Raw genomic sequence first — 21,494 nt, forward strand, 5'->3', positions numbered from 1 at the left:
GGAGCGCTTCCCTCTAATCCTCTGTCAGTCTCTCACACATCCGGTCCGTTCGATATCGCCCAGAGAAAAGCCCCCTCGTTGCCGGAGAACAGGGCACGACACGCACGCTATTTTTAAATCCGTACGTGAGAATTCTTGCGTCTTCCTTTCCAGGACTCAGTGCATTTCTTCCTGACCTCCCAACCTCCTCTTTCTATCTTTTTCTCCCAGAACTCTCTCCTGTCGTGCGGAAAGTGAAGGACACCTGGAGGAAGCCTTGCGGACGAGCAGAAAGGCACAAATTCCGCTGAGAGCACTAGTGCCTTGCGGGGTGAGGCAAAACTCCTCTTCGATCACCAGCGTCTTACGGCTCGACCCCTGTCGCTATCTGCATCGCTCATCTCTGCTTTTGGAAAGTTGAAGTCTTCGAGCCATTCTTCGGGGAAACAACTGGTTTCGTCAAGCCACACTGACTCGCTTAGCTCTTCATATTGCGGTCACTATCTGCCGCAAGAACATCGGCAATCCTGCGCCGTCCATTGCGTTTCGCTACGGTTTTCGCTCTCTTCTCGTCGTCTTCCTCCTCTTTCTTCCTTCATTTACGGGTGAGTGAAGCCGTTCGGGCCATATTCGGTGTTGTGTTTCCGTCGCACTTGAAGGGAAACAAGGCCTGTCTTGGCACTGGGGCGGTGCAATTGACCGCGCGGCATTGTTCGCGCGGCGCTGGCATGCAAACCATGGGCGGGGCAAAGACATTTCTTGTTAGACGGAGAAGGGACAACGGCGTGCGATTGTTCCGTTTTCCATTTGTCGCACGCCGTCTGTGTCCAGTGCACATGCAAGTGATTGTCACTGCCGTTGGTGGAGACATTTTCGTGTACCTCCTCCATACCATCAAGACAGGCTAGAGTTTATTGAAAAGGCAGAGCTGACATTCAACCCAACCCCAATCCTTCTTTCAACCATTCTTCCTCAATCTACTTTCCGATCACGCCGGCTGCCAATCTTCGCCCTGGGTATTTGACTTTACTTTTCCTTCTCCCCTCCTTTTTCCCCCCATTGATTCGCACCGCGCATCTCCTCTTCATCCCACGACCACATCATCAAACCTCGACAACGCCGCTCCTTCATCTCTTTTCCTACTCTGTCGCTCATCCCCCCTCTCATCTGGCCATTGTTCCCGTGAACGACGCGCGTACACCCACGATGGCTTCGACGGCAAAAGTCAAGGCAAGGCAAGGCCAAGTGCCTGTCTCGAATCGAGGTCACAAGCTCTCGAGAGAGGAAGACCTCATCCGGGAGGCGCACTTCATCTTTCAACAGGGAGACCAAGACGACAGTGACGAGAAGGAGCAGGTGAAGGAGGCGGGGGAGGAGGAGGTAGACGACGAAGACGAAGAAGAACAAGAAGAAGAGGAAGGAGAAGAAGTTGAGAAGACGCCAAAGGGCCAAAACGCCGGCCTCCGTGCACTTGATCCTCCGCACAAGTCAGACTCGCTGTCCTACCAGCGCTTCCAGCATAATCCGCCATCAACGCTCCTTGCTGCTCGAAGACACTCGTCGCTGCGCATCAGTCCAAGGCGAGAACATCTCTCCATCTACAGCCTCTGCGACGCTCCCAGGTCGGCCTTTGCTGAATCACAGCTGCACGTGAGTGCCTTCTCAGCAAGCCCATGCCTGCTCGATTGTTGACGCTACTTGGCTTGCAGAGGATGAATTTCGACCAGCAGGAGGTCAATGCACCCAACACAGCCATCCCGTTGACATGGCCGTCATCGGATACTAGCTTTCAGAGCGACATTTACCACCAGCCGCCCTCCAGTGCCACTTCTCATCACGTCGATCTGCACCAGCAGCCTTCATCTTCATCGAGTGTACACGGTGCATTTTCGTCCTCGCCCCTGCCACAAGGACATCTTTCAAGCTCGACCAGTATCTCGAGCCTGCACGGTGCCGGCTTTGATGACCTGTCCTTAGCGGCCCTGGCCCAAGCATCACACGCTGCCAATCCCAATCACGCCATGGAGCCACCATATCGGCACCAGTACGCATTTCCTAGCGGTCTTACTGAAGCTTCGTCAGCCTTTTACGGTTCTGCGATGAGCTCGTCTTACTCGCAAGAGGGCAACGACAGATTCCGTTTCAGCCAAAGCAGTAGCACATCGAAGAGGACTGATTCGGGCCTGACGATTAATTCAGCCGCCTCCGCGCCCGAGCTCGGCGAGTCTGGCTCACCTGGCTCGCGCGGTAGTCAGCCTCCAGATGGGACTGGTGAGTTGAGTCCGGTGTGGATTACTACTATCGCGGTACCACTGACGCATGTCATTGAAAGAGGGGGGCAACACGCCTCCGCAGCGATCTCATTCCGTATTTACCTCTGCATCTGGCCAACAGCAGTCGGCGATTCGTAAAAAGAGGAACAAGTGCAGTCCGGAACAGCTTCGCCACCTCGAGACATTTTTCGCAAAGAACAGGAACCCAACCGGAAAAATTCGCGAGGAGCTCGCCAAGCGCATCCAGATGCCGGAGCGCAGCGTGCAGGGTGAGTCTTGACAAGCAAAATAGCCAAAGCCTTAAATGATGCCGACTGGCTTTCTGCGCTCTTCCATGACACCAGTCTGGTTCCAAAATAAGTGAGTAACAGAGCTCTTTGAACTGGCGAGAGCAGGACTCCGACACTGTACCCCCTTTTCCCCTTTCTTCTTCTATATTTTTTTCGCTCCTCTTCACAGGAGATTGTGAGCATACCTTTATTCCTCTCCCTTGTCTCGCAAGAACGGTTCCTTTTCCACACGGAGAGAAACGCAAGATTCAAGGCACAGATAAGCTGAGGGGCCTCGTTCGGAAGCTTCAAGACTCAAAATGAAGACCGGACAGGAATCCCATGGTTTGCCATTGCATTCGAGGTTCCAATACTGAGGGCTACTTTTCCCAACAGGCGTGCAAAGACGAAGGTCAATGAGGTAAAAGAAGGTGTGCCTCTGGAGCAAAGGTCGACTGTCTTGAAGAGCGCCAAGAGCAGCGGGTCGCCGAACGAGGCGCGGCAAAACAGGACGAAGAAACTGCCTTCCCCAGGCAAGGTCAGCTCGCCAAAGGAGCCCGAAGGTGAGTCTATCTACCTCCATGGCTTTTTCAGTAGAAAATTGAGGACACTCCTACTCCTTTACAAGGGTCGACACTCCTCGAGCTGCCAAGCACTGCTCTTTGTATCGGCGAGTGGCGACGCATCAAGCCCCTGGTATGCTTCTTCAGCAGGAGGAATCAGAGCTTCACATGGTATCTCTCTTCGGAATCGGTGGGCTTCAAGCTCGAATGCCCGCACACCTGCATCTCCCGTATCGTCTTCACCGGTCCAAAGGCGCCTGTCGTCCATGAGATAGCCGAAGGCGTTCATTTTCCCCTAGGACACCTTATTGTCGAGCTTGAGAGACCGCCTCAATTCTACATGGGTAAGTGGCTTTCCTCCTTCTTCCTTCAGCTACTCTACACCTTTTCACGCTCTGACTTTTGTCTCACTCTTTCTCAGAGGTCTTTCGAAGTGGAGGCAAGTCATCGAGCGAGGAGCTGCAAGGGACTCAGAGGCTTTCGTGGCGCCAGTGTGCCGACTTCACAGAGGGCAAGCAGGCAACAATGTTCCTGCGACACCAGATCAGCGGACCATACCATGAACTTCGGGAGGCCGTGGAGGCACTGCGGCGAAGTGAAGGGCCTGTGGGACGTCTCATCGAACTTGAAGACAAACAACAGCCATTTCAGCAAGAACATATGCAAGCGGCGTCTTCGATGCAGGAACAACCACACCAGCAGCAAGAGCAGCAGCAGCAGGCCTTCCACACTCATCAGCCAGATTGGGGCAGTGCCATGCATGGCTTGGATCAGATGCCCGTTTCGGCTCCCTTGCCAGGTCAGACGCCCTTCGTCGATGCCCAACAGTACCAGGCCGGTCCACATTCAGCCTACTTGCATGCGACGACGATTAGTGACTACCAGGATGTTTGGCATCACCATCAGCAAACTGCGCCGGTCCAGATGCAGACGCTTCAGCAACATGTGCCCTACCAGCAGCACAGCTCCTATCGAGGGGGTCCCACATTCCAGGAGCAGCAAAGCTCTGCGTCCGACGTCGATCTGTCTGGGCTTCGTATTGACTCTGCTGTGTCCACGCCACAGCAAATGACGTACCAAGACCATAATCTTCAGGCGCAGGGTCAGCCGCAACAACAACAACAGCAGCAGCAGCAGCAGCAGCAGCAGCAGCAACACCAACTGCTTCATCAACACCAACAACACCAGCAACAGGAACAGGAACAGGAACAGCACCAACACCAACAACACCAACAACACCAACAACACCAACAACAGCGGGAGGCGTCGCACCAGATTCAGTCATCCGCACCATGGGGATCGTCTTTTGGGGCCTCTTCGTTCTCGCTACACTCTCAACAGGCGTCAACTGCTGCTCCAAATCGCAGTAGCGCCGCGTCAATGGGAGTCTTAACAGGCGAACAATCTTCTTCTGCTGTTTCGACCACGCATTTATCTCCAATGCCCTTACCGTCGCCGCAGCAGCGGCAGCATGGTGAGGATGCATTGATGTCCACAATGTCCACAGCTTCCGTGGGCGAGCAGGCCGCCATGCTCTCTTCCGCCACAGCCGTGGCACAACCTGGAGATCATCGATACCAATTGGCCATCCACCCAGTCCTTGCTGCACACGACAAGTCCCCGCGTTCGTTCCAGTCAAAGGCCTCGCCAGTCTCTACAAACACATCTCACGCCTCGTCGGCGCCCTCCGATGAGCACCACTCAGTTTTCCAATAGTATTTGCACTTTTCGACTCGTCCTAATCATACTTCTCCTTTTCTCTGTACCTTGATCCTGTATTGGTGCTTTCCTCATTATCTGCCTCTGTTGTCACTTTCGCTAATGCGCTCTCTACAATTCTGACGGTGGTCAAACAAGTCAACCTCGGCGTGCTTTTACGTCAAGGTGCTTCCGCGCTTGCATCCAATCATGATAAAAGCTCGCTTGGCTCTTGTGTAACATATGCTCTGGTGTGCTTGCTCTCTGACCCCTGCAGCCGTCGCCTCGGCTAGATCATCAAAAGAGATCAATGTGCATATCTGCGAGAAGGCTGGATGATGCGCGCGTAGCTCGCACGTCCTTCTTTTCCTTTTAGCGCCAGCCCATCGAGGAGAGAAGAAGACGGGCCCTCGCTTTCCTAGCCCTCGCCTATCTCGATGTGTAGAATCAAAAGCAAGCCACTAAGCGAGAAAGGAGCTGCACTATATTTATTGATTTTTTACCTTTTATTACTAGCAAAGTGACATCTTTTATGCCTTTTGCAGTTCTTTATGCCTGTTACATTGTTGAGCACAGGTGTCGCATGAGAGGGTGCAGCCAGGATGACAGGACCAAGGCAGTCAAGCTGGTAAATACGTACAGGTACGTGCTGCTCCCGGGCGCTCGGCAGGAAGAAGGGTGGGGGAAAAAGAAAGCAGCGAAGACATCTCGCCGAACGAATGAGAATAAAGGGTCTTATCGATTTTGAGCCCTAAGCGAGATTTCTGCGCACGGATCACCAGGAGACGGATCTCCCAGCGAGAAACACTGTACTGTACTGCACTGTACTGATGTAGGTAGGACACCAGCTAGGGAGCTACTTCTCCTCATGTGGGCTAACCAATTACTCGACCGGAAGGGTGCGTTGACGAGCGAATTAGCTCCGAACCAATCGTTGATTGACGAAGCCCTGCGCGCGGTTGCCCCAACCGGAACGTGCGTCTTGTCCGTCTGTTCACAAAGCCGTGCTCGGTCTGCCTCTTGCTGTCCCCACGGGCCTAAGACGAGTGAAATGAACAATATAATCCGTTGCTTTGCTGCCTTATAAGGGACGGCCCCGTCGTCCGTCCTGCCCTTTTGCTCGCGCGCAGGACGTCTTCTCGATTTACGTTTCTCCTGCTTACCCCCAACTTCTGCGACCATCGCACCGCCGCCGCTCTGTGCTATAGAAATTTCAAGCAAAGATGTCGACCGACAAGATCACCTTCCGTGAGCCTGTCCTGCCCGTGGCATAAGGCTTTGCTCTTGTAGCTGATATCTTGCAGTCTTCAACTGGCGCGCCACGCCCTACCATGCGCCTGTCTTCCTGGCCCAGGCCAAGGGCTACTTTGCCGAGCAAGGCATCAAGGTGGCCCTCTTGACGCCCCAGGACCCCTCGGATGTGACCGAGATCATCGGCACGGGTAAGGTGGGTTGCTCTCTTCACCGCTGCGCACACACACGACTCATGCTGATTGCCCAACGGTTAGGTTGACATGGGCGCCAAGGCCATGATCCACACCATCGCAGGCAAGGCCAGGGGCTTCCCCATTCAGTCGATTGGCACGATGATGGACGAGCCCTTCACCGGCCTCGTCTACCTCAAGGACTCTGGCATCACCCGCTTCGAGGACATCAAGGGCCGCAAGATTGGTTATGTTGGTGAATTTGGAAAGGTTCAGCTCGATGAGTGAGTCACTGTGACTGCGCGACTTGGAGACACTGCCAAATCCCGCTGACGATTGAGCTTTGTTGGGACTTTCTCTTTCCTTTCACTCATCGCAGGCTCACGCAGCACTTTGGCCTCAAGCCCGACGACTACACGGCAGTTCGCTGCGGCATGAACATCTCCAAGGCCATCAAGAAGGGCGAGATTGACGCTGGCATTGGCCTCGAAAATGTGCAGATGGTCGAGCTCGAAGAGTGGCTCAAGGAGCAGGGACGCGACCCGGCCGACGTCAAGATGCTCCGCATTGACGAGCTGGCCGAGCTCGGCTGCTGCTGCTTCTGCTCAATCCTGTGCGTTATCTCCACTGTCCTCCGCTTTTTCGTGGTCTTTCCACTGACTTCGACGGACTTGAATGCACCAGCTACATCGCCAACGAGCCCTTCCTCAAGGCAAACCCGGACAAGGCACGCAAGTTCATGGCCGCCGTCAAGAAGGGCGCAGACTACCTCCTGGCACAGCCTCGTCAGGCCTGGGAGGACTTCAAGGACTTCTGTCCCGAGATGAACTCGCCGCTTCAGGACAAGATCTTTGAGCGCTCCTTTGTCTACATGAGCCGCGATGCGGCAAACGTACCTCGCGACTGGAACAAGGTGACCAAGTAGGTTTCCTTTCTCTTTTTTTAGTCTTTCCGCCCAAAATGGTGCTGATCCCTTTCCCTTTCCTGCACAAAAGCTACTGCAAGCGCCTTGGAATTGTCTCGCCCGACTTCCAGGCAAACTACACCAACGGCTTCCTGTCGTGGCAGCCCGACGCCGACATCGAGGACCCCGACGCAAAGCAGCGCGAGGTGGCTGCGTACCAGAAGGAGGTTGCCGCCGGCCGCAAGTCCGTTCTCACCCAGGCTGTGGCTGCCACCGCTTCGGCTTGAACATGTATCAAAGACAACGGATTCGTGTCAAAGAAGATGAAATGAAATGAAAGAACCCAAATGATGAGATGACGGTGGTCTGAAAGAGAGGAGCCTAAGCTAGGTAGCTGCCACGCGTTTGGTGGAAGAAGCTTGCTCCATTTTTTAGAGTGTGCCTTTCGCCATCATCTTTCTCTGACAGCAGAGCACAGACACCATGGCGCAGCCCTCGGCGGAAGACGACAGGGACCGAAGAGCTGATCTAGAGTTGGACGAGGCCAAGCTCGCATCGGCCACCGCCTCGGAGCAGGGTGAAGTGTACCTGCTGCAGTGGTTGTCCAAGGCAGAGCGGGCGCTGGCGACGTTGGACGATGCCGCTATTGCCTCGATGCAGACCAAGGTTGAGGCGACCTTGGTCCGACTCATCACCCAGTCTGCCCCTTCTTCGAACCTGGGGAGCAATGGAGGCGCAAGCGCCAGTGGGACGAGCGCAACCGACAACGGAGCAGCACTGCCGAGAATAGGGCGGCCGGCTCGGCACATCATCGCGCGCTGCCTCGTCCGGCTATTCGAACGTGGGGACTCGCGCTCCCTCTTTGACGTCTTACAATCGCTCATGCGGGTCGCCTCAGCCGATGACGCAAAGGTGGAAACCAAGGCAGCGGCTTTCTACGTCGCGGGCCAGATCTTTGGCAGCTCCGGCCACCTCGTCATGTCTGTCTTTGTCGACCTGGCTGCCCTGTGCCAGCGCACATTCAAGCAGCAGTCAAACGTACCCCTCGTTCGCTTTCATGCGCTCCTCTGCCTGTCCAAAGTCATTCAGAAGAGCGGCAAGGCGCTGCAGGATACGACGGCAAAGGACCTCATCAAGGCGCTCAAACAGGGCCTCGGTGACCGGGCCGGTGCGGTCGCTCGGGGAAGTGCAGAGGTGAGCAATGGCTCTGGGACAATGTGGTCACTCAAGAGGGGACGTGTACTCAGACAGCAGTCTCTTCCTCTAGTGCATTGCAGCTTTGCTCGAGCACACGTCATTCCTATCGAACAAGGCCGAGATTGAGAGCGTGGTGGCTGTTACGACAAAGGCGATCGAGACTGTTGACTTTGTCACGATGAGGAGCCTCTCGAGGCTCTGCGCCCTTGCGCTGGCACACACGCAGCGTGAAGATGTCGCTCTGGCCGCGGTCGCGAAGCAGGCGCCAAAGAAAGCGGCAAAGGCGTCCAAGAAGAGGGAAAATGGCGACAGCTCCGATGAAGAGGGCTTACCATCGCAGAACGACGTCCATGCCGCCGCTTCGTCGACGACGGCAGAGGGAGGCACCACCTTGACGCTCCTCTCATCCAAACAGATGCTCGAGCTCATTGTGCTCAAGTCATCCATGACTCGCAAGGCCAGGGCAGCGCTCCTGGATGTGCACGCGACGCTGTATGCCCTCCTTGGTGTGAGCTGGGTGCAGACGCACTACGAGGTCATCGTCAGACATTTCGTCGATGAGTGCTACCTCGATCGCGCAGCTCGGACAGCAGCTAGCTTGATCCTTCGAAAGGTCATCGGCGAGAGGATGCTGGGCGAGCAGGCACAGGTTTCAGCGATCCAGACAATTTGCACCGCCTACCTCAAAAGATGGCCGGTCCTCACTCCAGGACAGAGCAGCCCGTCAAAAGTGGCGCTGGCTATGGGTCTGGACGAATGTGCAGGTCTGCTCCAGCAGCTGGGGAGTGCACCGTCCCAAGTGATTGAGGCTATCCATGATCCTCTGCTCCGGCTCCTGGGACATCCAAGCTACCGGGTTCAAGTCAGCGCAGCGTGGTGTCTTCGCACTCTGTGCTTAATCAGCCCGCTGGAGCTCGGTCCAGCCATCAAAGCGCTCTTTGGCCTCATCGAGAAAGACCTGGCATCGCTCAACAATGCTGGCGAGCGTGCGGGAGCAGAGGTGCCAAGGCGAACGACGGGCCATGCGAGGGGACTGGCTGCAGCTCTGAGCGTCGTGCCATTGCGACCGTTGTACACGTCCTTTGACGTGAGCGGGCAAGCTCTCGAGCTGTCAATTCGATTGCTCAAGGAAAGCGCAGAGCACAGTCTCGCCATCTCGGCTGTCGAGATCGAAGTCGCCTGGACGCTGATTGGCGCCCTCATGTCGCTCGGACCCAACTTTGCCCGACATCACCTCAATCAGCTACTCAACATGTGGCGCAGCGCCCTGCCAAAGGATGGAGGGGCCTCTTCGCAGACGCCTAGATCGGAGAACGAATGGGGGTTTCTCCTCCACGTTCGAGAATGCACCCTCACATCCATCTACTCCTTTCTCTCCCACAACACATCGTCGTCCGACTCGGCTCTGACCCTCGACACTGCGCGAAGGATTGTGGCCATGCTCACGAACGCCCTTTCATTTGTCAACTCCTTCACGTCGACGCATTCCCACCTCGCCCAAGAACAGGTGCCCGGCGTTGAGAGGAGCTCTATCTCGCTCTTGGATCGCGAGCACATGGTGAGGAGGAGGGTGCTCCAGTGCTTCAATCTCTTGGCTGCATCGCCGGCCTTGGAAGGGATGCAAGACAGTCTGGTCGTTGCCTGCATCCAAAACATGGCCGAGCCTGACAGATACGTTGGAAGCGCAGCCCAGGCTGCCATTGCTGCCAGCGCAGGCAACTTCTCTACGGTGTGGGCATTGACGGACGGCTATGCCTTTGGCCTCACGAGCCTGCAGAGGGACGGCGAATGCCTCGTCAGGGCAAGTGGCAGTGATTCCGACATTGACACCGAAACCTCTGGTCTCAATCGGGATGCCATTGAGGCCCAGCTCGATGCCTTGGGTCGCCGTCCGATCATGCGCGCGGCCGAGTATGACGCCTCGAACGTCTACGTGCAACGATCTCGATTGCCTCCGCCACCTGCAACGGGCGTTGTCGACGCTTCCATTGAGCTCCTGGCCGCTCTAGTCCCATTTCAGAGGAGAGAAACGCAGATCTTTGCCATCGAGGCGCTCTTGTCCCACACGAGGACTCAGCGACTGGACAAGAACCCTGGAAGACGGATGGCAATACGCATCAACGCCTGCACTGCTGTCCTTGCAACGTTGCGCATCGCTCAGAGCGGAAAGAGATCGCCCTCAGGTTTCAACAACGATCGCCTGACGACGGCTCTGAGAGAGCTGCTGCAAGATGCATTGGTGCAGGGAGACCCATGGCTCCGCTTTACCGCCAGCGAAGCCTTTGGCAGGCTGGCTGCCATTGCCGGTCCTCACTGCATGTCGAGCCAGGTCCAATTTCTCGTCGATCAGGTCGTCAACAACCGCGATCCAGAGGCGAGAGCCGGATGTGCTCGCGCCTTCGGGGCCGTCTACAGCTCCGTTGGCGGTCTCGCTGCGGGACCGCTGACAAAGACGGTTGTCGATGTTCTCCTTTCTTTATCCAACGATCCACACCCCACGGTTCACTATTCCGCCCTGGAAGCCCTCACGATGGTCGTCGAGGCCGCAAGTCTGAGCTACAGCGCCTTTGTCTCGAGCACGCTGGGAATGCTCGCTCGTCTCTACATGCTCTCGACACATGAGCCCGAAGGGGGAAGCCCAGGCTCCGTCAACCTTCGCGCCGACCTTCCGGCTCATCAAGCCATTTGTCGTGTTCTAGGCGCCATCACGGCCGTTTTGGGTCCCGATCTGGCTGAATCTAGCTCAGCAAAGATTCGAAGCCTGATCCAGGTTCTCTTGTCGGAGCTGTCCAAGGAGGAGTCAGATGACGGCGTTGTGGTTGAGGCGACAAAGGCCCGCCAGACCCTGGCTCTCTTTTCGCAACAACACGTCGATGTCGTTGAGTGGATCTCGGCCCTGAGGAGTCATATCCGCCACGCCAAGCGTCCCTTAAAGGTGGCCGCCGTCAATGCGCTGTACCAATTGATCCAAAGGCAGGCTTTGACCGTGTCGAAAGTCGGAGGAGACGGCCTGGTCGAGGATCTGTTTGGTCAGCTCGACAAGGAGCCTGGCATGGATGGCGTGAGAGAAGTTCTTCTCAGCTGGTTGAAGCAAACGGCCGCGTTGAGCCCTGGAGGCTGGATTGACCTATGCCAGCGCATCATGAGCAGGACTTCGTCTGCGAATGAGATCGGTGGCGGAATGGCAGCCGCCGGTACAGGCAATGATGCAAAGGCTCAAGGGTTCCAAGACGAAGAGTCGGCGGCCATCAATCTGGGTGGGACATCGACAAGGGCCGGTGCCCAACCTTCTCGATGGAGGACTCAGCTTTTCGCGCTCCAGTGCCTGCACGAAGTCTTTGTCTCTGTCCGACTCTCTGGTCGACTGGAGCATTTCGACACGCCGAAAGTGACCTCAGGGCCGACGAGGACGGGCCAGCAGATGAGCGCACGGGTGGCTGATCTAATCAGGATGGCTTTCACAGCTAGCACGGCACCCAATGTCGAGGTGCGCCTCGAGGGTCTGACAGTGCTCAGGGACGTGATCGACAACTTCAAAGCGGCTCGAGACCCCGACTTTCAAGAAGCACTCCTGCTGGAGCAGCATCAAGCTCCCATCGCCGCTGCTCTCACCCCAGCATTTCTCAGTGACAGCACGCCAGAGGTCCTTGCCGCCGCCGTTCAGGTCTGTGCTGTCTTTGTGGGCTCTGGCGTCGTCAAGGAAGTGGACAAGCTAGGGCGGATTCTGCGCCAGCTCACGTCAGCCCTGGACAGCTGCCTGAAGCCGAGCATGGATGGTCTGGGCGACGTCAAGGGGCTAGCCAAGAATGCTGTGTCGATGCTGCGAATCGCTGTATTGGCCGCGTGGAGCGAGTTGCAAGTGGCCAGCGTCGGTCAGGAGTACCTCGTCGCCGTCATCGGTCCGCATGTCGACGACTTGGCCAGGGCGTGGGTGGCGAGCTTGGCAGAATACGCGCGCTTGCGAAACGACGCCGAGGGCGTGGCTATTGTCACGGCTGCTCCATTTGTCATTCAAGGCCAGGAGGACTCGCAATACTCTGGTCTTACGAGGCAGGTCTTGCTTCCCCACTTTGACCAGGCTTGGTACAAGCTTCTCCACGCAGTTGCTGCCTTGATGGCCAAAGATGACAGCTCCGTCATTGCCGCCCTTGACGGCGCAGCGCCAGGAGAAGAGGTCGCCAAGGGCAAGGGAGAGGACACCACCTCCTCGTTTCGAAACGACCCCCGGATCCATTTCTACGCCCTTTATGGCCTCGCATTCGAATCCATGGCCTCTCGAGGAGGCGGCAGCGGCGGGCCAGCAGTTGTTGGAATTGCACTCCTAGCAATGCGTCACCTTATTGCGGCAAAGTACGCTGGGTCAGCACTGCTGCAAGATGATGTCTTCGGCGAGCTTCTCAATCTCGCCTACCGCCTCGTCATGTCGGAACCGGCTCTGGTCCAGATCAGAGTCGTGGACCTCATCGCAGCACTGTGCTCCAGCTACGGGCAGCGGCTCCTCGATGCACAGGCCGAGCCGATGAACAGCAGCAGCGGCATTGGCTTTCCTGAAACAGCAAAGGCGACCAGGTGTTTGGAGCTCATCCTGTACGCCCTCGAGAATGCTGGCAAGCCTTTCTTGACAGCCTCGGCTTCTGATGACAAGGCAGCTTTGGCAAGGACGTGCCTGTCGGCCTATCTCGATCTCGCAGCAACCATCTTCTCGCGAGGACAAAGGATTGAGCTGTATGCATTGGCTTTCCAGGCTTACTCGCAGATGCTCCGTGACGAGAAGAGTGATGCGGATCTCGTTGGGACCAGCTTGGCTTCTCTCAAGGAGCTTTGCCAGCGAGCTGCCACCTTGGCAGGCGAGATGGACAACGAAGAGTCTTACAGCCTTGTTCGGAGAACCTTGCACGGCTTCTTGTCATCTGCCGTCGACGGAGTCGATGAGATGAGGGCACGATCAGGAAAGATTGCAACGCTCAAGACGAAGAACTCAATCTTGGCAGTCACCGTCGTCCTCACCTCTCTTCCGGAATCTTGTTCTGGACCATCCAGGGTGACGGTCAGTAAACCGGTCTTGGAACAGTTCTGTTATCAGCTGCTCTACGCTGCCACGACGTCGCCGGACACGATTGTCAGAAGCACTTCGCTCAATTGCCTACGGACAATCTTCACTAGGCCCGTTGGTACGGCCCCATGGCTGCGATATTGCGTCGGCCAACTCCTACCCGGTGTTGTGGCTTTCCTGGCGTCATCGCCATCGGATACCAAGCCAAAGCCCAGCACAGACGAGGAAGTGAAGGAGTCGGAGGCTGCAGAGGACAGTATTAGGGAGGAGCTCGTCAAGGCGCTCGTCGGTCTGGTCTCTTCACAAGCCGAGAGCTTCACCAGGCCACGGCTTCTCGGGATTGTCCTGCCCTGCCTCGTACTCATGGCAAAGGACGGAAAGGGCAGCAACAGCTCCATTTCTCAACATGTGTTGGCTTTGGCCACGCTCGATCAGGTTGCATTCAGGCTTGTGGCAAGCCGGATGGACGCAGAGACCAGGGCACAGCTGGAGAGGAGTCTGCGAGGCGCCGTCCAGGCGAGGCCGTCTGCCAGCAGATCCTCCTCGCAGCAACAGCAGTCTCAGCAACAGCAGCAGCAACAAGAAGCCAAGTCGATCGCACTGCGGAGCTTTGGCTAGGTGGCTTGCGCCCTACGATTGTGCCTACTGTTTTATCCGATCGCGGACTAGCAAATATAATCCTGAACCCCCCCTGCTTTCTTTTTTGCTTCCGTTTGCGCATAGACGCCTGCCTCATCGGCACAGGACTGTCAATTGACGAGCGGCCCCCTTGAGAAGCGAGCCGACGTAATGAAGCCCAGACGGCATCAAGAGCGGGGGATCGTGCCATTTGATAGTACTTCATTTCCTGGTCCGCACTCTTCCAGTGTTTTGCTAATAGCCACGGCCAGAGCAGTAATAAGACAGCGATGTGACTCCCCATCGCCTCTCACGTTGAGCGATTGAAGCAGACTAAAAGGATGGATCGGTGGAAAGTGGAGCGAGAGGTTCTTCTATGTCCGCCTATCGTAGAGACTATACCCTAAAAAGTAGCCACTGGATCTTGTGAGGTCTCCGAAGGTCATGCACCTCGAGGCCTGCCTACAAAGCTAGTCGCAAGTCCAAAGAGAACACTGCTGGGATGCGTCTGCCGACGCTCAGCTAGTCCGCCCGTAGCTAGCGCAGGACTCGCCACGTAAAATTGTAATTTGAGGGAAAAAGAAAAAAGAGGGCAAAGGGAAAAAGTTCAACGCCGGCCGCGCGCTTACCCTTCCTTTTTTGGTGCGAGTGGGCCAATTCAGCCCTCTACTACTTACCACTTCTCCGTCCCCATCCGTCTCGCCCTCGCCCTCGTCAGCGCCCTTCCTCTCTTTCCCTCTCTCCGTACCTTGCTCCTCTTTGTCTCTTGCTTCGTGCCGCATTGGAAATTCCCCGACTTCTCGCCCCTCTCTTTTCCAAGCCTGCTTGCACGCGGGCCTACTTTCCATTCGCGGACACAAGTGACGCCCTTCCACGTGGCCTTTGGTCAGCGCGGCGGAGACGCAAACGAAGTCGTGCTGCTTCAAACGCCGTCTCTCACCATCGTCATCAGCATCATTATCGCCGCCGCCGTCTGAAGCAAGAGGCGCACGCACTTGTCCCCCACGTCAACCAGGGCGCAAATTTCGGCGATAGAAAAGCCGCGCTCGCAAAAGAGACACAGCCTCATCAGCAGCCCGCCGTCGCACTTTAAACAGCCCCGAGGGCGTTTCCCCTCCCTGGGCTGACGGGCTTTTATTGCTTTCGGACCCAGCCGTCAGGTGAGACAGAGGGCTAAATAGGTTGAGCGACGACCATGAGACGGCTTTCTTTTGCTGATTCCTCCCATCTTTTCTCCTTCTCTCCCTTCCCTCTTCCTCGTTCTCCTACTCTTTCTTCTTCTCGTTTCGACTACCTCGCGTAGACAGCGACAGGCAATGGCAACAGCACAAACCGCTGTCTCCTCGGGCACTACACCCGGCTCCGGTCCTCAAGGGACAGCTTCGGGCCCATCGGCTGCGCCAGGTGATCGAAAGTTGTACGAAGACGCGAGAGATTCGCCGAGGTCGAGGAGTGGTATGGCGGACGCCGGTAGTCAGGGTAGCGGCAGCATCAAAAGGCGGCTCGAAGAGCGCGACGAAGGGATTCGCTACGGAAGGTGAGAATTCTTCTTTGCACTGGGGAGCTGGGCGAAAGAGATGCGTGGAAAGCTAACGAAAGCAGCATCAGCAGCCCCAGTCACCATTCGCCGCAACCTCGAGCGAGCTCGGCGCGCATTCCTCCTCATGAGGACGTCCGCGCCTCGCCTGGGTCTCGACTTGGCCGCAACGGAGGCCACCCGGCTTATTCTTCGCCCTATGACGAGGATGCCAAGCGTAGACGAGTTGAGGAGCGATACCAACCTCCACCGCCAGGTACTGGTGCTGTGGGCGATTACGAGTACGGAGGCGAGGAGCACGAGGACATGCGGTACATGCGTGCCCCACGGCCCAGCAACGGTCGCTATTCCCCCGCCGAAGGACCGCCGCCGCTACCCCACCCCTCGTCTTCGGAGCAGCGCCGACCATCGCTCATGGACGGCGAGTACGACGCAGGCGTGCCTCTGGCTCGGCGGAGAGGCGACGCCGCTCAGGCAAAGGCAAGCCGACTACACATCGATACGGGTTCAGCCGCAGCCGGCGATGCGCCTCCCTCGAGGCAGTCGTCCACGTACCAGCCCTCGCCGGGAAGGGCCACAACGGTGGCCAAGAGCGCACCGCCACAAAAGATGACCTTTTCTGACCGAGGCGGCGATGCGCCGCCCTTTGATCCTCGCGGCGAGCCTCCTCCGCCGAGGTACCATCCTGCTCCTGCCCATGGTGGCTACTCAAGACAGCCGGGACCCCCGCCTGGCCACTTTGTCGACGAGCGGGGCGGCTACATCTCGCCTCCCCTGCGCGGACCTCCCCCTCCAGGTGCGCACTCTCAAGGCCATCCTCCCCCTCCGCCGCCGCAGGCACATCATCACCAGCAAGGGCCGCCTCCGCAGGCTGGTCCCGCCCCGCCGCCGCCCTCTGCTCGGCCTGTCCATCAAGGTGCTCCCACGTCTGCCCGAGCCTTTGTTCCCCAGACAGCAACACTGCCTTCTCCGGCCTACCACACGACGCATTTTATGCGCGGAGGCGGCCCTCCTGGCATACCGCAGAACCATTCGGTGCCCCCTCGTACTGCTGGGCTGAACCCTCCACCGACTGCGCGGCTACCGGAGCATCTTCGTTCGCCACCTTCCTCCAAGACGCAATTTCTATCCCTCTTTGCCAATTTCTACGACTCGCTTTCGGACAGCAGGACGCTCAAAGCTACGCTGGAGGACCAGGTTCGTCGATCAAACACACTCCTTCAGACTCTTCAGCGCTCTAGCCGCGTTCTGGAGCTTTCCGTTGACCGGAGGCTCAAGGAGGAGAGGGATGTGTGGGAGGCCAGGGTCCATGATCTCGAAGGAAGATGCAGAGAGCTGGAGAGGAGGCTCGGTGTGCCGAGACCTGACGAAGACGACGCCGACAGGCGACGAGGACGACGGGCCGAAGAGGAAAAGGACGTAGGGGTCGACGCAGAGGAAGAGAGAAAGGCGCTTGACGAAAATAGAGATCTCGGTGATGATGAGGACGATGTCCAGGCGCAGGACGGAGGCATGTTCGACGAGGAGCAATCGGAGACGCGAAGAAGGGGTCGAGGAAGAGCAGATCCCAGGAGAGGAGCTACCGCGGATGGTCGCATTCTGCGCGAGGAAGACGACGATGAAGACGAGAGCCGGGAGCGGAGAAAAATGAGGAGAAGCGATGGTGAAGAGGATGACGACGACGACGACGAGCAGGCTCGAGAAAATCAAAGTCAAGTACAGTCCGGCAGCGCTGAGGAAGAGGAGGACGAAGTGGTGGACGATGCAATGCAAGACTGACAGACGCAAAGGAACGTTGCCCTCCGACCCATGTATCCCCATACGTATTGCTAGTAGTAGTGTGTCTCTCCCTCTCTGTTTCTTTCTCTGTTTTGTTGGTCTCCTAGATAGGCAGTGACCTGCCGCGCTCCCACCCTCGCCCTTTTCTGTGTTCTCGTTGGTGATACTCGGTTTGCTTAACGCTGTTGACAGGTTGATAAACAAATGACAATTACTACTATTTGTTTCTTGCTTTTGCTGAATATTGCTCGGCGAGACGTGCGATTAAAAGAGGGAGAGGAGGGGAGGGGAGGATTTACAAGGTCATCCTACCTATGAGTAAGGCGAGGTGTTCTGCTGTGCCGTCGGTTGCTCCTGCTGTTGCGGATTGATCTGCGCCTGGTGATGCGAGTGCTCGTCATTGCGGGCCAGAGGGTTTCGCTCGATGTCGTCGAGGTCCGTCTGCAGGGCATCACCAGCCTCATCGTACTCGTTGTCGGCACCATCGTGGTATAGGCCACTGGTTCGTGGGGCCCAGGGCTTGTGCGAGTCTCGGTGCCGGAGTGGGGGGAAATAGAAAAAGTAAGTGACAAAGGCGACGATTGCTCCGAGGATGCTGCCGGCAATGACGTCGGTGGCGTGGTGCCGGTAGTCCATCGTCCGGCTCACGGCAATGAGGGCAGCGCCAATCATGGGAAAGAAGACGATCCACTGCGTGGCGGCGTGTGCGCGCGTCCGGTGCGCCAGGTGCAGCTTGCCAGCCAGGTAGAGGGAAAGAAAAGTGAGGCCCGCAAAGGCCGTCGACGAATGGCCCGAGGGAAAGGAACGGAAGCCATCGCGGAGCTTGCTCGAGTCGAGCGCGACCGTGCAGACGGATTGCGTCGCCAGTCCGTACGGTGTCCGATTTGTGCTCCCGGCCGCCGGCTGGCAGCGGTCGATCAGGTCTGGTCGCGGCCGACCCACGGTGACCTTGAGCATCGTGGTGGCCGTCACGACGATGGCATGCGTGAGGATGAATGAGAGCAGGCTCGCATGAAAGTCCCAGACGCTTCGCGTGACGCCGAGCGAGACGATGGCGAGGATCACAATTGGCACAATGACAGCCAGCACGACGAGGAGCCAGACCGGAACGCGCTCCGAGGTGGCAAAGGTGTGCTGAATCGAGGTGTCGGTCAGGCTGAACTCGCGTCGGAAGCCATAGACATCATTGATCAGGGCCAATAAGCCGGCAAGGAGAAAGGTCATGACCCAATCGAGCGAATACGAGGCGACAATCTTCCAAAAGGTCCGTGCGGTCCCTTCGTTGCGCCTCGAAGCAGACATGTGCGTTCGTCGTCGCTGGATCTGGCTGTACCAGTCCGTGGCAGGCGCGATGATCTGCGATGCGATCCCGGATTGCATCTTGGCGGCGACGGCGGCCGAGGATCGGGTAGCGGCGGCGGCGTCGTTGCTGCTTTGCTGGCCTTGAACGCGTTTGCCGGCACCGTTCTCCAGTGTGGGAAGGTTCGTCGTCGTGTTGGACGCGTCGGGAGGGTAGGAAGATGCTGTCGGTGTAGCAGTCTTCTTCATCGATTATAGGACCCAGAAAGGGGTTGTTGAGCCAAAAAGGAAGTGGGAAGGTGGAGAACTTATTAATAGCCAGGGGACTATTCTGCTTTCTAGGTAACCAACCCAATACTTAGTGCCAAGGCTTTTCTTATTCCGCAACACTGCCACTGACTGATCGACCAGGGGATGCCTTCGCCTCTTTTCGGGTCAACACAGCTGCGTTAGCCAGCTCTCACGCTTCGTTCCGACGCCAGTCATGACGGGCGATATTCAAACAGCCTATTACTTCTTCCCAAATTGAAGCAGCGTTTCGATTGTGTTGTCGTCGTATCGCTCAAGAGCGCAATAGACTTCAAGCTAAGGAAGACAGGTCGGGCCAACCAAGAAAAAAAAAAAAAAAAAAAAAAAAAAAAAAAAGGCGCGAAAGTCCGACTCCCGGAACTTACCAGAATTGGTCTCATCAACCAAGATCCTCCTCTCTTGTCTTCACCGGGAAAAGGAGGCTTACGCAGGACATGTCCTTCGGTCGACCGCCCACGTTTTCGACGTTCAGCCCCACGCCGCCGGACCGGGGCTCGTTTCCGCTAGACCACGATGGTAAGTGAAAAGCGCCACTCTCGAACTTTACAGTCTGACGAAGCGGCGAGGATGCTATTAATCAACAGGCGAATGCAAAGCGGCCATGATGGCGTACCTCAAGTGTATGAAAGCGAGCAAGAACGACAATGGGCAGTGCAGGCACCTGAGCAAAGCCTATCTCCAGTGTCGCATGGACAGGTGGGTCTAGAAAGCTTGGCCGTCTGCCCCCACATGGACTGGAGCAATTCCGTTTTGCTGATCTGTGTGGGGCTGTCAGCGGGCTGATGGAAAAGGATGAGATGTCGAACTTGGGCTTTCACGAGGAGGACACGAAGCCAAAAGACACGCCATTGCCAGCAAAGGGGTCTGGTAGTGCGGGTAATCAAGGGCAAGCAGAGAGGGAGCGAGCAACGATGGCAAGGATCGTCTAGAGATTGCTTCCTCTATCCACCTGCGCGCCTGTCGCCCAATGACCAAACTTGTGGAGAAAAAGAGCGTTTGATTACTATCAGAACGCAAAACCAGGACGGGATATCATGCCAGGTGGATTTGGAAGACGGGACAGGGAGGAAGAGAGGAAGGATACTGTGACAACCGAGAGGGAAGAGGTGCGATTAGCCTTAGGCGGACGAAGCCAGCTGTGAGGCCGAGGGCCGCGAGGGGTAGGAGCCGTCGCCACCTGCAGCAGCCTGGATGAGGTCGCGGGTGAACCAAGGGTGGGCCTTGATGCTGGGCGTGAGGTTGTTCATGAACGGCGTCAGGATCATCTTGCCATCCTGCGACTCGAAGGCGTCCAGCATCTGGTCGGCCACGTCCGATGGCTCGAGCTTGGGGCCGAGGAATCGGCCAAGGGGACCAACATCAAAGTCCTCGAAGAGACCTGTCTTGGTGTGTCCAATGATGGCCGTCGACATGCGCACTTTTGGTGTCTTGTACATCTTTTGCATCTCATAGTGGAGCTAGAAGAGCAGCAGCGTCAGCTTTTACCGCCAAATATATCCGTTACTATTGCCAAGGTCGAACACTTACACTTTCGTGCATTCCAACGAGGGCATGCTTGGTGGCCACGTAATCGGACTGGTGGCAGATGCCGACGAAACCCATGGTGGAGGCGACGCTCATAAAGTGACCTCGCTTGGCCTTGACCATGGCCGGCAGGAAGAGCATAGCCGTCCAGAAGTCTATGGCCGGGAATGAATTACCACAGTCAGCATGCGATGGAAAAAAAAAGAACCGATGGGCCAAGGGGTCAGAGAGACTCACGGCTCTTGAGGTTGACGTCAATCATCCGCGACACCCGTTCTGGTGTGAGATCGAGAATGAGCGACTTGTTGTTGAGGCCAGCGACGTTGGCGACCATGGTGACATGGCCCCCAAAGTCCTTTTCGATCTGGCTTCGGATCCTCTTGAGGTCGTCGTAGTTGGAAATGTCGCACTTGTACGCCTTGATGTTCGGGTGGCTGCTCTTGAAGTCGACGATGTCGAGGGCGGCCACGTTTGCGCCCTTTGCGGCGAGCTTTTCGCTCAGGCTCTTGGCAATACCTTTCAAAAAACAGAAGAGGCTCAGTATCGTAGCCTTGCCCCACACACATAATGCCGAGGCAACTCACCTTGAGCACCGCCGGTGACGAGGACAATCTCGTTTGGCCATGTCTTGCTGTTGAGCCGGCGCTGGGGGATCAGGCCGTTCCTCCACCTGTTGCTAAGCCAAGTCGTAGCGTAGATGCTCAGGAAAGCATAGGCGGTCGTGACGAGGCCAGTGCGCTCGGGCCATCCATCTGCCTCGCGAGCCTTGTAGCCCAGGAAAACGATGAGGGCGAGCGGGTTGAGGACAGTGGCCTTTGCCAGGTTGACAATGGTGTCGATGGAGAAACCTTGAATGAGTGGCATGGTGTCGACTATCTAAGAAGAGGTGCTTTCTTTCTTTCTTTGGTCTTTTCGGTCGTTTCGTGCAGTGGTGTCAGGGCTTACAGGGGTGGTAAGAGGGGAGCTTAGCAGGACGGGCTTAAATGGGCACGTCAGAGCGAGGCCCCGGCTTCAGAAGAAGGCCGTATAACCATTTGGACACTACCCGCTCTCCGGGCTGCGGGGATA

The 21,494-nt window shown here is 56.9% G+C and overlaps 8 protein-coding genes across 8 annotated transcripts; 5 read left to right on the plus strand and 3 right to left on the minus strand.

Moving 5' to 3' along the window:
• Positions 1 to 1,185: 1,185 nt before the first annotated feature.
• On the plus strand, positions 1,186 to 4,800 carry FA10DRAFT_303241 (hypothetical protein; the record flags this gene model as incomplete). Its single annotated transcript, XM_025525217.1, has 7 exons — positions 1,186 to 1,629; positions 1,689 to 2,250; positions 2,312 to 2,521; positions 2,597 to 2,612; positions 2,918 to 3,084; positions 3,150 to 3,428; positions 3,506 to 4,800. The coding sequence occupies 7 exons, from the start codon at positions 1,186 to 1,188 to the stop codon at positions 4,798 to 4,800; spliced, it is 2,973 nt and encodes a 990-aa protein (XP_025375456.1).
• A 1,108-nt stretch (positions 4,801 to 5,908) lies between these two features.
• Positions 5,909 to 7,467, plus strand: FA10DRAFT_268461 (NMT1 protein). Its single transcript, XM_025522342.1, has 6 exons — positions 5,909 to 6,030; positions 6,087 to 6,229; positions 6,291 to 6,490; positions 6,586 to 6,819; positions 6,891 to 7,127; positions 7,202 to 7,467. The coding sequence occupies exons 1-6, from the start codon at positions 6,006 to 6,008 to the stop codon at positions 7,395 to 7,397; spliced, it is 1,035 nt and encodes a 344-aa protein (XP_025375457.1). The 5' UTR covers positions 5,909 to 6,005; the 3' UTR covers positions 7,398 to 7,467.
• Positions 7,468 to 7,563: 96 nt separating this feature from the next.
• Positions 7,564 to 14,272, plus strand: FA10DRAFT_254349 (ARM repeat-containing protein). The gene is made up of 2 exons (XM_025519727.1): positions 7,564 to 8,304; positions 8,378 to 14,272. The coding sequence occupies exons 1-2, from the start codon at positions 7,594 to 7,596 to the stop codon at positions 13,976 to 13,978; spliced, it is 6,312 nt and encodes a 2,103-aa protein (XP_025375458.1). The 5' UTR covers positions 7,564 to 7,593; the 3' UTR covers positions 13,979 to 14,272.
• A 717-nt stretch (positions 14,273 to 14,989) lies between these two features.
• FA10DRAFT_158549 (hypothetical protein) lies at positions 14,990 to 16,648 on the plus strand. The gene is made up of 4 exons (XM_025518141.1): positions 14,990 to 15,138; positions 15,282 to 15,515; positions 15,590 to 16,352; positions 16,519 to 16,648. The coding sequence occupies exons 2-4, from the start codon at positions 15,295 to 15,297 to the stop codon at positions 16,573 to 16,575; spliced, it is 1,041 nt and encodes a 346-aa protein (XP_025375459.1). The 5' UTR covers positions 14,990 to 15,138; positions 15,282 to 15,294; the 3' UTR covers positions 16,576 to 16,648.
• Positions 16,649 to 17,471, minus strand: FA10DRAFT_158550 (hypothetical protein). Its single transcript, XM_025518142.1, has one exon. It carries the CDS (start codon positions 17,334 to 17,336, stop codon positions 16,722 to 16,724), a length of 615 nt encoding a protein of 204 aa, XP_025375460.1. The 5' UTR covers positions 17,337 to 17,471; the 3' UTR covers positions 16,649 to 16,721.
• Positions 17,472 to 17,798: 327 nt separating this feature from the next.
• Positions 17,799 to 18,626, minus strand: FA10DRAFT_218040 (acid phosphatase/Vanadium-dependent haloperoxidase; the record flags this gene model as incomplete). Its single annotated transcript, XM_025518518.1, has 1 exon — positions 17,799 to 18,626. A coding segment is annotated over one exon (828 nt), but the record flags the coding sequence as incomplete, so codon positions are not given.
• A 710-nt stretch (positions 18,627 to 19,336) lies between these two features.
• On the plus strand, positions 19,337 to 19,831 carry FA10DRAFT_232551 (hypothetical protein; the record flags this gene model as incomplete). The annotated part of the gene is made up of 3 exons (XM_025518911.1): positions 19,337 to 19,418; positions 19,487 to 19,598; positions 19,678 to 19,831. The coding sequence occupies 3 exons, from the start codon at positions 19,337 to 19,339 to the stop codon at positions 19,829 to 19,831; spliced, it is 348 nt and encodes a 115-aa protein (XP_025375462.1).
• Positions 19,832 to 20,020: 189 nt separating this feature from the next.
• On the minus strand, positions 20,021 to 21,290 carry FA10DRAFT_287816 (NAD(P)-binding protein; the record flags this gene model as incomplete). The annotated part of the gene is made up of 4 exons (XM_025524165.1): positions 20,021 to 20,359; positions 20,430 to 20,581; positions 20,664 to 20,942; positions 21,011 to 21,290. 4 exons carry the CDS (start codon positions 21,288 to 21,290, stop codon positions 20,021 to 20,023), a joined length of 1,050 nt encoding a protein of 349 aa, XP_025375463.1.
• Positions 21,291 to 21,494: the final 204 nt, after the last annotated feature.

Source organism: Acaromyces ingoldii (assembly GCF_003144295.1).
Source record: "Acaromyces ingoldii strain MCA 4198 unplaced genomic scaffold FA10scaffold_5, whole genome shotgun sequence".
NCBI classification, from domain to species: Eukaryota; Fungi; Basidiomycota; class Exobasidiomycetes; order Exobasidiales; family Cryptobasidiaceae; genus Acaromyces; species Acaromyces ingoldii.